This window comes from Grampus griseus (assembly GCF_964374135.1).
Source record: "Grampus griseus genome assembly, chromosome: 14".
NCBI classification, from domain to species: Eukaryota; Metazoa; Chordata; class Mammalia; order Artiodactyla; family Delphinidae; genus Grampus; species Grampus griseus.
This window is the reverse complement of record NC_139008.1, coordinates 14,864,724-14,879,121: the sequence shown is the minus strand read 5'-3', so window position 1 is coordinate 14,879,121 and position 14,398 is coordinate 14,864,724. Positions and strand designations below refer to the sequence as shown.

The window sequence follows — 14,398 nt, the reverse complement described above, 5'->3', positions numbered from 1 at the left end:
CTCCACTCAGACACTAGTTGCAAGTCCCAGGTCCCTAAGCTACCCACACTTCTGTCCAACTTGGCTACAGATTCGGGGGTTCCCACAAAATCCCCTCCTTAGGGGAAACTGAAAATTTTTGAGACTGACCCACAACTCAGGAAATCACTTGACTTAGGTTTAGTAGCTTATTAGAAAGGATACAACTCAGGCACACCCAGATGGAAGAGGTGCACAGGACAAGGTACTGGGGGAGTGACGCAGAGCTAGCATGCCCTCTGGGTGTACCACCCTGCCAGGACATCAATGGGTTCACTCACACTGATTGTTCAAGCATTTTTATAACCCATCTCCAGCCCCACTCCACTCTCCAGAGGTTGGAGGCACGGGGCTGAGACTTCCCATCCTCTAATCACATGTTTGGTCTTCCTAGTGACCAGCCCCCACCCTGAGGCTATCTAGGGTCCCTACCTTGACTCACCTCAATAGCACAGACTCAGGTATATTCTAAAGGGGACTGTAATGGATAACAAAAGACACTCCTATCTCTCAGAAAACAAATGGTTTAGTTCTGTTCCAGGAACCACAGACAAAGACCAAATATATATTTTTATTATATCACAGATTATCTCATTCCTTACCAAAATAAAATAAATTCCAAATGACTCAAAGATTAAAATGAAACACAAAACCTTAAAAATACAAAAGAAAACATGGGAGAAATTTAAAAATATTTTTTGGGTGTAAAGCTTGTTTTACACAGTATAGCACAAAATTCAAACACATATAAAAGAAAAAAGATACAACTGACTACCTGAAAAAAATACAACTGACTACCTGAAAAAAATTTTAACGTTTAATTGGAAAAAAAGGCATAAATACGAAATATAAATAACACTGGGACAAATTAATTGCAACACAGAAAACACAGAGAGCTCCTGCAAATCCATAAGAAACCAAATAGGAAAACAGAAGATGTAAATAGACAGTTCACAGAAAAAAACCTACAAACGAATCTTACATATAAGATGTATGCTTAGCCTCACCCTCAACAAACAAAACTATAAGGGAGTTCCCTGGTGGACCAGTTGTTAGGAATCCACGCTTTCACTGGTGGGGGAACTAAGATCCTGCAAGCTGCACGGTGCAGCCAAAAAAAACCCCCAAAACTTTCAGATACCATTTTTCACCTATAAAATTGGCAAAGGTAGAAACAAAATGTTCAACATTTTGAGGATATCCTTCCTGTCCTTTATATATATAAATATTTAATATATATATGTATTTTTTTGGCAGTGTCACATGGGATCTTAGTTCCCCGATCAGGGATCGAACCCGTGCCCCCTGCAACGGAAGCGCAGTCTTCACCACTGGACCACAAGGGAAGTACCCTAAATATTTAATATTTTTACGAAATCATATGTGTATATACATGATTTCATAAAAATAAGACACTGGGTATACTTTGTATATTTCATATGTTCATGTATATAATTCTGCATCCCGCTTTTATAGATACATAAATTGGGGGGGCTGCAAAAATGAAAACATTATAAATTTTTTTAATATAGTCAATGTTAGTATCTTTTTAAATTTTTATTTGGCTGCGCCGGGTCTTAGTTGAACACACAGGATCTTTTAGCTGCAGCACGTTGGATCTAGTTTCCTGACCAGGAATGGAACTCGGGCCCCCTGAACTGGGAGTGCGGAGCCTTAGCCACCGGACCACCAGGGAAGTCCCCAATGTTAATATTTTGATGCATATCCTCTGTCCTTCTTTGTATAGATGCATGGGGAATGGTTTAAAAACTGAGAACATATTATACATGCTATTTAAAACATGATTTTCCCCCTTATTTATGTTATTAAAAATGTTTCATCACCTTCTGCATGGACTTTTCAACCCCTTTCTTTCTGATTGCCCTATCCTCAGTCTTCTCCCTTAGTTCATCCTCCATTCCACCTCCAGTGTTACCTTCATCACTAGTTCTTTGGGTGGATTCTCACCAAAGAATCCAGCTGGCAGGCTTAGGCCCAGACTTCTTAACTAGCAAACCAGGCCCTAACAGTCAGGACTGTTATATATTATATATATAACATATATATATTATTATATATATAACAGGACTGTTATATATATATTATATATATTAAGCTACTTCACCAGATTTGTCTCTTGCAAATCTTATCCACCCACCTTCCGCTGGGCATGCCAGGCCCTTCCACTGTCGCTCTCTGTCTGATATCACTCTCCTAAGCCCTCTTCTCCTGCAAAGTATCTATGTATCATTCAAAACTTACCTCCTCCAAGAAGCCTTCCCTGATACTCTGAGTTAATACGTTTGTGCTCAGAGCACTGCATTCATCCCTTAAATAAAACATCCTATACTTTACTGTCATTTTTTTACAAGTTTATCTCCCTAACTAGGCTACCTGCTTCTTGAGGATTAAGGATCTCCAGAACTAATCATGCATCTCCTTCTACTATGTAACTCAAACTTAGATGCTTTCGCGATTCTCAAATACACAAAACCACTTAAAAGCATTATATACCAAGGCAGTCGCTAGGAGAAGACTGGGAACAATCTAAATGTTAACCAGTAGGTGACTGGCTAATCAGGTCATTCTTACAAAGAATATCATGCAGCTGTTAATAAGAATGAGGAAGACGTATTTGTATTGATATGTAACAATCTCCAAGATACTTTAAGTGTAACACACCCAATAGTGCATATTATAAATTGCCATTTTGTGTGGGGGAAATTTCTTATATTTATATACGTATTTATTTTGAAATTCAGAGAGCATCTGGGGAATTCACACTATCTAAAGGAAACTTATGTAGCTAAAGGTACCTGCCAGGAGGAAGTTGAACTAGAGGAGGTAGGAAGACCTTTCACCATATACCCTTTGGCACCTTCTGAATTCTGAACAGTTTTAGTCATTACCTATAAAAATAAAATACAAAACATCAGTGAATACCTGGTATCTAGGCAGGGGGCGAGAACTGGATACGAGAAAACAGTTGTGGACATCTTTCAGAATAAAGGAGTCCTCTCAAAGGCCGGACACCACTGCTCAACAAAGTTTGAGTTTTCAAAATTGCCTTGAGGGCCTGAAGCCTCAGCACTGTGTCGTGTGCCCGAAGGGTGGACTGACTCTTGCTTTTCCTCAATTGCCATCGCACCAATCACGTAGCTTTCTAAAGGCTTCTAGCACTTTCCACCTCACATTATATCTCTTCGTCTTCCCTACGCCTAAAACACCTACGATACTGGTCGAGGGTCCTTATCAGATCCACTCTGTTACCCCCCCGCCCACAGCACCTAAAACACCGTCCAGCACACATTACACAGTCAAGAAAACTATTGACCGGGATAAAAGCAGCAAGGCGATAAAAAGGGCAAACGGCGCGAGTGGGGGAGGGAGGAGGCCCACCCTACACCCTGCGGCCGGAGACCTCCGGGAAAGAGCAGCCGCCTCTCCCCTCACGCCCTGACGCACGCGGCCAACAAGCCCGCTCCGCCTACGCCCTCTGGTACGGGGTCAGCAAAACCCGGCGCTAGGGAGCGCACGGGGCACCCTGCGAGCCCTGGTTGCCAGGGGGAAACGCTCCTCCCGAGCTCAATGGCGCCGCGGCCAACTAGAGGGGCGGGGCTACGTGCGGCCGCGACCCAATGAGTGGCACCGGCCGACCCAAGGCCCAATGGCGGCGGCGCGCGGGCACGCTGGAGGCGGGCCCGGCGCGCCCGACTTTTCCAGAAGACCCGGATAGCGCCTTACAGCCACGCTGAACCGGCTCTGAGCTCTCCGGATACCGGGTCCCCTCATTTTCTTCTGCTGGGTCAGCTATGGCGGCCGTGAAGACCCTGAATCCCAAGGCTGAGGTGGCCCGAGCCCAGGCGGCGTTGGCGGTCAACATCAGCGCGGCCCGGGGGCTGCAGGACGTGCTGAGGACCAACTTGGGGCCTAAGGGCACCATGAAGATGTAAGGCGGGGCTGGCGGGGAGGGCTGGGCTGGCATCGCGCACCTCGCGCTGTCGCGGGCCTGCGCCGGGGACTGAGGCCTAGAGCCCGCCGCCTCCGGGCCTCTGCGCTCGCCGCGGCGGCCTTTCTTCCCCGCATTGTCCCGGGTCGGTCCTATTTCTTGCCCTGGCCGTTTCCTTTGGTGGTCGATGCCGCCTCCGCCGAGAACAAAGCTGCCCGCGTGCGCTGCGCGGCCCTCGCCGCCCCGCGCGCTTGGGACCTGAGAGACCCTGAGGACTGTTTCCCAGACGGGAGGGGTGGGCATTGCACCATTCCTGTTACCGGAATTAGAGAACCAACCCTTGGCCCCAGCTCCTGAGGATCTGGGTAAAGCCCGATTTTTATGGGCCTCTTAATTTAGTCTCTATTGAAAAAGTCACACTGTGATTCATTTCTGCCCATTGAACAGGCTTGTTTCTGGTGCTGGAGACATCAAGCTCACTAAAGATGGAAATGTGCTGCTTCATGAAATGGTGAGAGGCTGCTAGACTAGGTCCAAAATGTCTTGGTTTTCCGTAGTACATTTGATTTGTAGGAAGACTTTTACTATTTTACAAAGTAGGAGAAAATCATATTCATCCTTCTCAACAGGTAGTTTTCCAGACAACAGAAGAAGTAGAAAAAATGTAATCAGTACTGTTGTTGACAGTAGGATACAGTGAGAGCCCTGGAATCTAATAAACTTCCTTTTGAATCCCCTGCCCTTGCCATTTAAAGCCTTCGTTAAAGGGTTTTAATTACTAAAATTCTAATAAAAACTGAGAGCAATTGACATAATCAGGGAAGCAAAATGTGACAGGATGGTTATACTTTTTCAAACAGCATTTCTTTTGTTATATCACACTTCTCCACCACCAACTGGAGGAGAAATAAAACTACCATTTTTAAAGTCCCAGTGACTAAGAATCTGAGGTTAACTGAGAAGAGCAGTCATTTTACTCATCCCTAAGTTTCCAAAACCTAACAGTTCAAATCCTAGAAAAGGAAATGACTTGCCTATGTTTTGAGTTTAGAGTAAAATTTAGAGTTTTGATAATAGCATATCATGCCTTCAACATTCCAGGTGTTTGTAAATATCTTCAGTAAGGAATAGCTAACCTAGAAGGTGTAGTTTTTGTTCCGTGGCTTAAGTGGTGGCCTGTGCTAGCAGAGAACAGTAGGAGCCATAGTTAGTTTAAACTTGATGTCAGAAAAGCCGTCTCTACATGACTTTTAAATTTTCCCTAATTGAATGATAGTCTGCTTAGATTCTTAAAACTGTGAGTGTCCCCAAAGACATAAAAGACTGGACAACTGTACAGGATTAAAGGAGTATAAGAAGACAAAAGCAGTGCAGGAGCCATGTTGGAGCCTTTGTAATTAAGAATCTGTGGGTGACGAACAATGAATATTGTTTTTCCAAAACCTTTCCAGAGTTACTTAGCATCCACTGATGATCTTTGCTAAAGAGGCTAAGTTTTTCTTTTCTTTTCTTTTTTCATTTTAATTATTTGTTCAGTGCCAAGTAAACTGGGCAGCCAGGCTTTCATTTAAAAGGCACTTGGTTTATTCTCACAAGAATCTTAAAATTGTCATAAAGAGGCATGCATGGAACATGGATTTGAAATTATTGTTCTTGTTAGTTCTATCCCCTTGAGTTAACCTTAACTGGGTCTCACATTTCCTCATTAGTAAAGTGGAGATAATCTAAGAAGGAAACAAATTTATATAGGAAGGTGTTTCTGTCATCATAAACTGATAGCTAATGATGAGTTTTTAATCAGAGTAATATGTAGCTGTACACTTGGGCATTTTGTGCAGATAGATTAGCCTTTCACACATTTTAAGGTATATTTGGGCTGTTTTCATTTTTAAGTTGTTCCACGAATTTTTTTCTTTCTCTACCTGCAGCAAATTCAACACCCAACAGCCTCCTTAATAGCCAAAGTAGCAACAGCCCAGGATGACATAACTGGTGATGGTACCACTTCCAATGTCCTAATTATTGGAGAGCTCCTGAAGCAGGCGGATCTCTACATTTCTGAAGTATACATGATTCTCGTGTTCCTGTGATATTTTATTGTGTATAGGAAATAATCTTACTTTTACTTATAAAAACTGATGTGCTAGTGGTAACTGAGGCCATATAATAGAATGTAAAGAGCATGGGGTTAAATATGGGAACAAGGGTCTGTATCCTACTCTGACACAAATTTACTATGATCCTGGATGAGTTGAAGAATCTTCCTTGGCCTGAAATGTGTTTTTTATCAAGTTGCATTGCATATACAGTTTTTATATGCCTATAACAGATTAATAATTGTGATGTAGAAATGGAATATTCAGGATTAGGCATATTTTTAAGGAAAAAGCTAACAAAAACCTTGAATTTAAATAAGAATACTACAACTTTTTTAGCCCTCAGTAGTTCCAAGGTTAAAGCAAACCTCAGTGAGTACTAATCAGATGTTAGGAAGAATTCCTGGGAAGAGAGAGAAAGCAGACTCTTAGTCTCCCTGTTTATTTTATTAGTAAATGGTGTGAATTAATTTCATATCACCTATAGGAAAGATATAATGGTCCTATTGACTGCCAGTTGTTATGACACAGTATTGAGTTTTGGGTGTTATCCCTTGTGGTTTGCACAGTGAACACCCAAGTGTGCTTTATAGTTCCCTTGGCTTTGACTCTGTGCTAGAGCAATGTCTGTTCTTTTCCTCTGCATTGAAAGGACTATTTATCCTTTTAAATGTATTCAGAAAGTCAGCACATTATATTAATTGTGTTTAAGGGTATGAATGATCCAGAATATCCCTTCATAAATTTGCTTTATCGTGAGCTATAGTTGCATCTAACTGAAGGTCTCTGTTGTTAGTGGCGGTTTTGTAATTGTGTGTTTATTATAGGGTCTTCATCCCAGAATAATTACGGAAGGATTTGAAGCTGCAAAGGAAAAGGCACTTCAGTTTTTGGAACAAGTCAAAGTAAGCAAAGAGATGGACAGAGAAACACTTATAGATGTGGCCAGAACATCTCTACGTACTAAAGTTCATGCTGAACTTGCTGATGTCTTAACAGAGGTATGTGTTAAATTTGATATGTGTCTGGTACATTACATCTATACTGAAAACCCCTGGCAACTGGAAACATCAGTATTCTTACTAATTCCAGTTATAGAGTGCCATCTGAAGTCTTCACAGTACCATCCTGTGTGGAGTAAGTAGGTTCATTTTTGTGGCAGTGATAACCTGATCTGTGGCCCTAAAAATAGAAAAAATAAGTAAAGTGAGAAAATCGTAATAGCATACCTGGCCAGGTTATGAAGGTATAATCAGAGCTTTCAGTAAAAGAGGTTTCTAAAATGGAGATTTCCTTATTAAAAAGCCACTAGTAGTAGAGATGTCAGTGATTCTTTAGGTAATTACACATTGAGGTTTCAGAAATGTAGATGACTTCAGCCCTTTACAAATAATGCATTCTATTAGCGTGTAAAAAAAAGACTTGGGGGGCTTCCCTGGTGGCGCAGTGGTTGAGAGTCCGCCTGCCGATGCAGGGGACACAGGTTCGTGCCCCGGTCCGGGAAGATCCCACATGCCGCGGAGCGGCTGGGCCCGTGAGCCATGGCCGCTGAGCCTGCGCGTCCGGAGCCTGGGCTTCGCAACGGGAGAGGCCACAACAGTGAGAGGCCCACGTACCGCAAAAAAAAAAAAAAAAAAAAAGACTTAGATCAGTACAGACATTTTTAAAGACGAGAAGCTGTCTGCTTTAAACTTTTCTGAAGATTAAACAAACAACATAAGTGTCTCAACTTCTGCTAGTCAAATTCATTGAATGGTTATACTCTGTTGCAGGCTGTAGTGGACTCCATTTTAGCCATTAAAAAACAAGATGAACCTATTGACCTCTTCATGGTTGAGATCATGGAGATGAAACATAAATCTGAAACCGATACAAGGTAGGTGGTAGAATGCTATGAAATAAAGAGTGTTTACAAACTCGAAGGAGTTTATACAATACATATATTTTGCCTGTTTTTTTTTTTTTGTGTCTTTGAATTAACGTATATTGCCTAGATGAGTATTTCATTTACTCAGTAGTATCTGTTTCCTCTTGAAATGAAGTTAATGGTATGTATTTTTACATAGAATGATTCTGGATAGTCAACTACATCAGTCATTTGGCATTTATTGAACAAAGCATATGGGAGACTTCAGGGAATTTTAAAGAAAATTATTTAAAAGACCTAGTTTGGAAGCGTTTTTTAAATGAGGTGATCACAGTTTAATAGCCTACCAAACTTGTGACTATTTCTCTGCAGAATCTTCTGCACAAGACGGGGTTGTTACTTTCATTTGAATGGCTTGTTTTTGTCATGTTCTGGAATTCTGCTTTTTCACAATTGAACCTTGCTACGTATTACCCAAAAGTCCTGTTCAAATAGCTCAAGAAATAAAGCTGATTGTGTGAAAATTATCAATACAGTCTCAATTCATTGTTTTAGTTTTGTTAGCATATGTTACACCCCATCTGGAAATCAATAAGAATATAATTTTTATGTGTTGTAACAGCTTGATCAGAGGTCTTGTTTTGGACCATGGGGCACGGCATCCTGATATGAAAAAGAGAGTAGAAGATGTGTACATCCTCACATGCAACGTGTCATTAGAATATGAAAAAACGTGAGTTTATATATATCTCCTTAAAAATGGAAGAGAGGTGGAAGAGCTTGATATTTGGGGTAAGTCACTTTTTTGTGAGAATCAGTTTCCCGGCTGTACGGACAATAATGCCTCGATGGGGTTTCGGAAAATTACAGGAAATAGTCTCTGAAAACGTACCAGGGGTAGAATTGGAGCTCGGTGACTATTTGCTAAATATTTCCTCCCCTTTCTGTAACTTCCTTTTTTTAGAGAAGTGAATTCTGGCTTTTTTTACAAGAGTGCAGAGGAGAGAGAGAAACTAGTGAAAGCTGAAAGAAAATTCATTGAAGACAGAGTTAAAAAAATAATAGACCTGAAAAAGAAAGTCTGTGGTGATTCAGATAAAGGATTTGTTGTTATTAATCAAAAGGTGAGAAATTTTGTTTCATAAACTAGTGTGTATCTTTTTATTTTAAAGGTAAAATATTGAAACATTTTTTGTTGTTGTTAACAGGGAATTGACCCCTTTTCCTTAGATGCTCTTGCAAAAGAAGGCATAGTAGCTCTGCGCAGAGCTAAAAGGAGAAATATGGAAAGGTACGGATACAGATTATCTGTGACGTGAATTTAACTTATTTTGCAAGTTAACTTAAATTATTCCTTTTTTTCCTCTTATTTTTGTGATTTTTCTTATTTTTTATTGCGATAAATATACATAATATAAAATTTATCACATTACCTGTGTTTTCCAGGATCACATTTCTTTTTAAAGATAATATTCCACTGTATGGGTATATACCACATTTAGTTTCGTTTATTCCTTTATCTGTCAGTGGACATTTATTTGGGTTTCTGCCTTGGCTGTTGTGAATAGTGCTGCTATGATTGTTGATATACTTGTTTTATTTTTAAATGATGACCTATACCGTACATATTTTTCCATGTCAAGAGACAGCATCAAGGGTTTCAGAGGAATACTTTCTTCCAAAGAGCTCACCATGATGAAGAGCTCTGTGCACCTTTAGATTTCATATCAGAGGAGTATTTGCTGACTTAAGAGTGGCTTAAATGGAGAGTTAGGAGAAAAGACCAGTTTTCAGCTAGTTGGTGGTGAATGGAAAGGCTTAAGCTAAAATATATTTTAGAATATAATTTTCGCATGTAATTCTGATAAAGATTGCTTTCTAAAAATATTAATCTCTAAACATAACTAATAAAATCCCTTCTGCATCTCCCTTAAAACACTTGAATATTTCAGGCTGACTCTTGCTTGTGGTGGGGTAGCCCTAAATTCTCTTGAAGACCTAAATCCTGATTGTTTGGGACATGCAGGACTTGTCTATGAATATACATTGGTAAGTGTATTTTCTTTCCAAAATAATACTACTTTTTGGCTCATGAATTCTTCAGTAGTTAAAAATTCATTCAAACTTCGGATGATATTTTTGCTTTGTTAATATACATTTTGATGATTTATATGTAGTAATAAGCCATTGATGGGAAAATCACATTTCTTTTATGTGACTTTTTAAAAGAAGTTATTTGCTTTAATGTGATCAGTGCTGTGCCCTATTAATATGCTACTTATTCCTTCATAAGGCCCTCTCATTTGGTCATTCTTTGCACAACCGTATCCTGGTTTTTGAAAATACTGTCTCTTCACACAGGGAGAAGAGAAGTTCACCTTTATTGAGAACTGTAACAATCCTCGATCCGTCACATTATTGATCAAAGGACCAAATAAGCACACACTTACTCAAATCAAAGATGCAATAAGAGATGGCTTGAGGGCTGTTAAAAATGCTATTGATGATGGTAAGATCGTCACTGTATTTAAATTATATTCTTTTGCTAGTCTAAAAGGCATGGCTGAATACTGTGTTCTTTTTATCAGTAGTTTACACAGCCAGACACCATGCAAAAGTAAAGTTTTACCTTTAAAATGGCTATGATGGTATGCTAAGTTTTTTCATGGCATGCTGTTGTTAAAAGAAGGTACAAATAAATGAACTAATACTAAGAGCTTTCAGGATTTTCCATGTGCTAGTTAAATCATTCTGCTGTTTGATAATGTTGCCTGTATTGCTTTCAAATGTAATACTAAAATTGCTGTGGTTATACTGAATTCTCAAATTAATGGATTTCCTGTGTGTTTTAATTTATATATTTTCTTACAATTGCCCATACAGTTTTATTTTCTTTGTAGCTTAGCATTTCTCTCTTCCTCCCACCCAACAGGCTGTGTAGTTCCAGGTGCTGGTGCAGTGGAAGTGGCAATGGCAGAAGCCCTGATTAAATACAAGCCCAGTGTAAAGGGCAGGGCCCAACTTGGAGTTCAAGCATTTGCTGATGCATTGCTCATTATTCCTAAGGTGTGACTGCTTTAACTGTTTTCTAAACTACACCAAAATGATTCATCTGATGAAAACTTTTTGCTAATGTGGGTTTTTTCATAATGTGGATTTTGAATAAAAAGGGTTCATCAGTTTTCACCCTAACACTAGAACAGGTATTTCTTATTATCTGAACGTATTGGTTCCTCTGGAGGGGAGGCTTGAATATCTGATGTTTCAGATGGCAAGAGATAGCTGTTTTAAGAGGGTTTGCAGTGTGCGGGTACAAACTTGAGATGGCAAGAGATAGCTGTTTTAAGAGGGTTTGCAGTGCGGGGGTACAAACTTGCTTTTTGTTTTTGTTTTAAACTAAGGTTAATACTGTGATTTTTCTATTGTATGCTTACTTGAGGGTACAGTTTATGACCAGTGTATTGCCGGGCTTGGGGTGGATTAGTGAGTTGGTTGGTAATGTATATCTAGTCATTCTCTAAAGTGAACATAAATACCGGTCTGTTTTCACTTATTAAAGGTTTGGTTTTTTGTTTTGTTTTGTTAACTATTAATTGGAAATACTGTTCATTTATTACAGACTTGACTATCTGTTATTAGGTCCTGTCTTTTAAATAAATTTGTTTCCTTTAGGTTCTTGCTCAGAACTCTGGTTTTGACCTTCAGGAAACAATAGTTAAAGTTAAAGCAGAGCATTCAGAATCAGGTCAACTTGTGGGTGTAGACTTGAACACAGGTAAGGAGGATGTGACTATTTGTAGGGGGTGAACTAGATACTATAGGTGAGGTAAGACCAGGAAGGACAAAAAAAAATGGGAGAGAGAAGAATCTTGGAGTTGCTTTTGCTCTTTGACACCAGTGCTATCCGGGATCTCTGGGTTCTAAAGTATGACACAAAAATGTAATGACTAGATACAGAAATAAAGGGAATTGAGGAGACATTTGAATAATTTAGAAGAGTACAGATTTGTTGATATTGCTGAGTTGTGGTAGGTGGTTTGGGTTAATGTTGAAGGGTTTCATGTTGAGCTTGCTTTACTGTTTTTTATCAGGGACTTTGATTAAAATGATACATTTCATGATCATACTCATGGGTGAAAAAAGGCTGAGGATAGCAAAAAATGCAGGAAGAGGGAACCAAATCTAATAAAATGAGTGAAACCCTGATCTTAGGCCAGTGTAATCCAAATTATACAAGTACAAAGTGGAAGAGAGATAACTGAGATACATCTGTGCAGTATGGGTAAGACCTATTGTGAACAGCATCATTCACATTCAAGTTAATATAAAAGGTTTCTTTTTTTTAAATTAACTTTTATTGTAGTATAGTTGATTTACAATGTTGTGTTAGTTTCGGCTGTATGGCAAAGTGAATCAGTTATACATATACATATATCCACTCTTAGATTCTGTTCCCATGTAGGTCATTACAGAGTATTGCGTAGAGTTCCCTGTGCTATACAGTAGGTTACTATCTATTTTATATATATATATATATAGTAGTGTGTATATGTCAGTGCCAGTCTCCCAATTAATTTAAAAGATTTCTGGAATGAGGGTAATGATAAGCCTGTTTTGCCAGATTATAGTTCAGGTGCTGTACTTTAATATGGATAAATAGGAACGTCTCCAGAAAAACAGATGTTCAAAAATTTGATAACCAAATAGAGCATTCCTATCACTGGAAGCATTCTAAGTAGAGGTCAGTCGCTCATCAAAGCTGCTGTGCACAGGAGTCATGGTCTGGAGTACAACATTGGGCTAAATTGAGGAACTTTGGGTTCTCATAGATAATACTGGAGGAAATGAGTGACCATTGATGAGTGAAGCAGCACAAAATACTCTTATTAGTTCTTTCAGACAGTATTCTGATCATATGACCTGCTCTATATGATTTTAAGAATACTGGGTTACTTTTCAGGTGAGCCAATGGTAGCAGCAGAAGTAGGCGTATGGGATAACTATTGTGTAAAGAAACAGCTTCTTCATTCCTGGTAAGTTTGGGAAAGCCAAAATTATAACATTTGGGGAATATTCATACTCTTTAAAATTGGTATGTTTAATTTTCTTTCCATAAGAAAAGGTAATCAGTCAAAGGCAGCAACTAAGTGAGCCTTCTGTGTATGGAAAGCAAAGGGGAAACCTGACTGGATATAATTTGTGCAATTTAGTTGGAGATTGAGTTGAATTGTGAGTTGAATTAGAGTTCATACCTCAAACCTGAGTAGTCTGATTTTTTCCCCCCCTTTTCAGCACTGTGATTGCCACCAACATTCTCCTGGTTGATGAGATCATGAGAGCTGGAATGTCTTCTCTAAAAGGTTGAATTGAAGCTTCCCTTGTGTCATCTGAATCATGAAGATTCTACAGAGTGATCCTAAGAATATAGCTATGGAAGTTTTGTCCAAGCTTCAAATGATTTTCAAAGGATTTTCTTTTCCCATATAAAAAAAGGAGAGAACACTGGCATCTGTTCAGATTCTGAAGTTCTGAAATTATAATTACAATATTTTTTAAATTGCACTGTAGTGTACACATACAGGCCATACTTACCAATAAACAGGATGTTTTGCTTTAGCTTCAGTGATATAAAAATACATGTTAGATAAGCATATATTATCTATCGTATTAAATATTCCTTGAAAAACATTTTAATGGTTTAATCTTCTAATGAATGTATTTTAATTTATCTCCAATAGTTCCCCGTCATTAAGCATTTAAGTTTTCAATTTTTATGCTAGTTATAAGTAAGACTTAAGTAACTTAAGGTTTTGAAAGCATTCCTGCTTCCTTAGTATAAATCCTTTTGAGCAGGGGTACCCCCAGCCCCTGGGCAGAGGACCAGTACTGTTCAGCGGCCTGTTAGGAACCAGGCCGCACAACAGGTGAGCAGGGAGCAAGCAAGCAAAGCTTCATTTGCTGCTCCCCATCGCTTGCATGACTTCCTGAACCATCCCCGCCCCCCTCGAAAAACTCTTCTGCGAAACCAGTCCTGGTGCCAAAAAGGTTGGGGACAGCTGCTTTTGAGTAAAAAACACTATTGGATAAATTGGACTTTTCATGCTTTTGAAGTAGCTTTGCTAAACTGCTTCCCAGAAATGTTACGTTGTAGTGAGTAGAAAGATGGAAATAGAGTCAAGGGAGTTGAAAGAGCTGCAAGTCTAAAGTGGCAAAATAGGAAAGGCAGAGGTTAAATACATGGCTGAAGGCGTAGTGACTGAGGACCAGGTGAGGTAAGAGATTTTCAGGCAAGACGGTATTTTTGCACATCGGAACCTTGCTTAGGCTGATATCCCTCCCAAACCCTCTAGTGTCCTATTTTTCTCACCCAAATTACTGTTCTACATGTTGCTACAAAATACAGTAGGTATATTTGAAGACCTTGAAAGGGATGTTGTGTTGCTAAGCTTTGCGTTAGGACTTCGCAGT

At 39.4% G+C, this 14,398-nt stretch overlaps 1 protein-coding gene across 1 annotated transcript; it reads left to right on the top strand.

Moving 5' to 3' along the window:
- Positions 1-3,753: 3,753 nt before the first annotated feature.
- Positions 3,754-14,099, top strand: CCT6A (chaperonin containing TCP1 subunit 6A). Its single transcript, XM_082671169.1, has 14 exons — positions 3,754-3,967; positions 4,415-4,478; positions 5,896-6,030; positions 6,891-7,064; positions 7,836-7,939; positions 8,553-8,663; positions 8,895-9,054; positions 9,139-9,221; positions 9,883-9,979; positions 10,292-10,439; positions 10,863-10,996; positions 11,603-11,705; positions 12,891-12,963; positions 13,223-14,099. Exons 1-14 carry the CDS (start codon positions 3,831-3,833, stop codon positions 13,293-13,295), a joined length of 1,596 nt encoding a protein of 531 aa, XP_082527295.1. The 5' UTR covers positions 3,754-3,830; the 3' UTR covers positions 13,296-14,099.
- Positions 14,100-14,398: the final 299 nt, after the last annotated feature.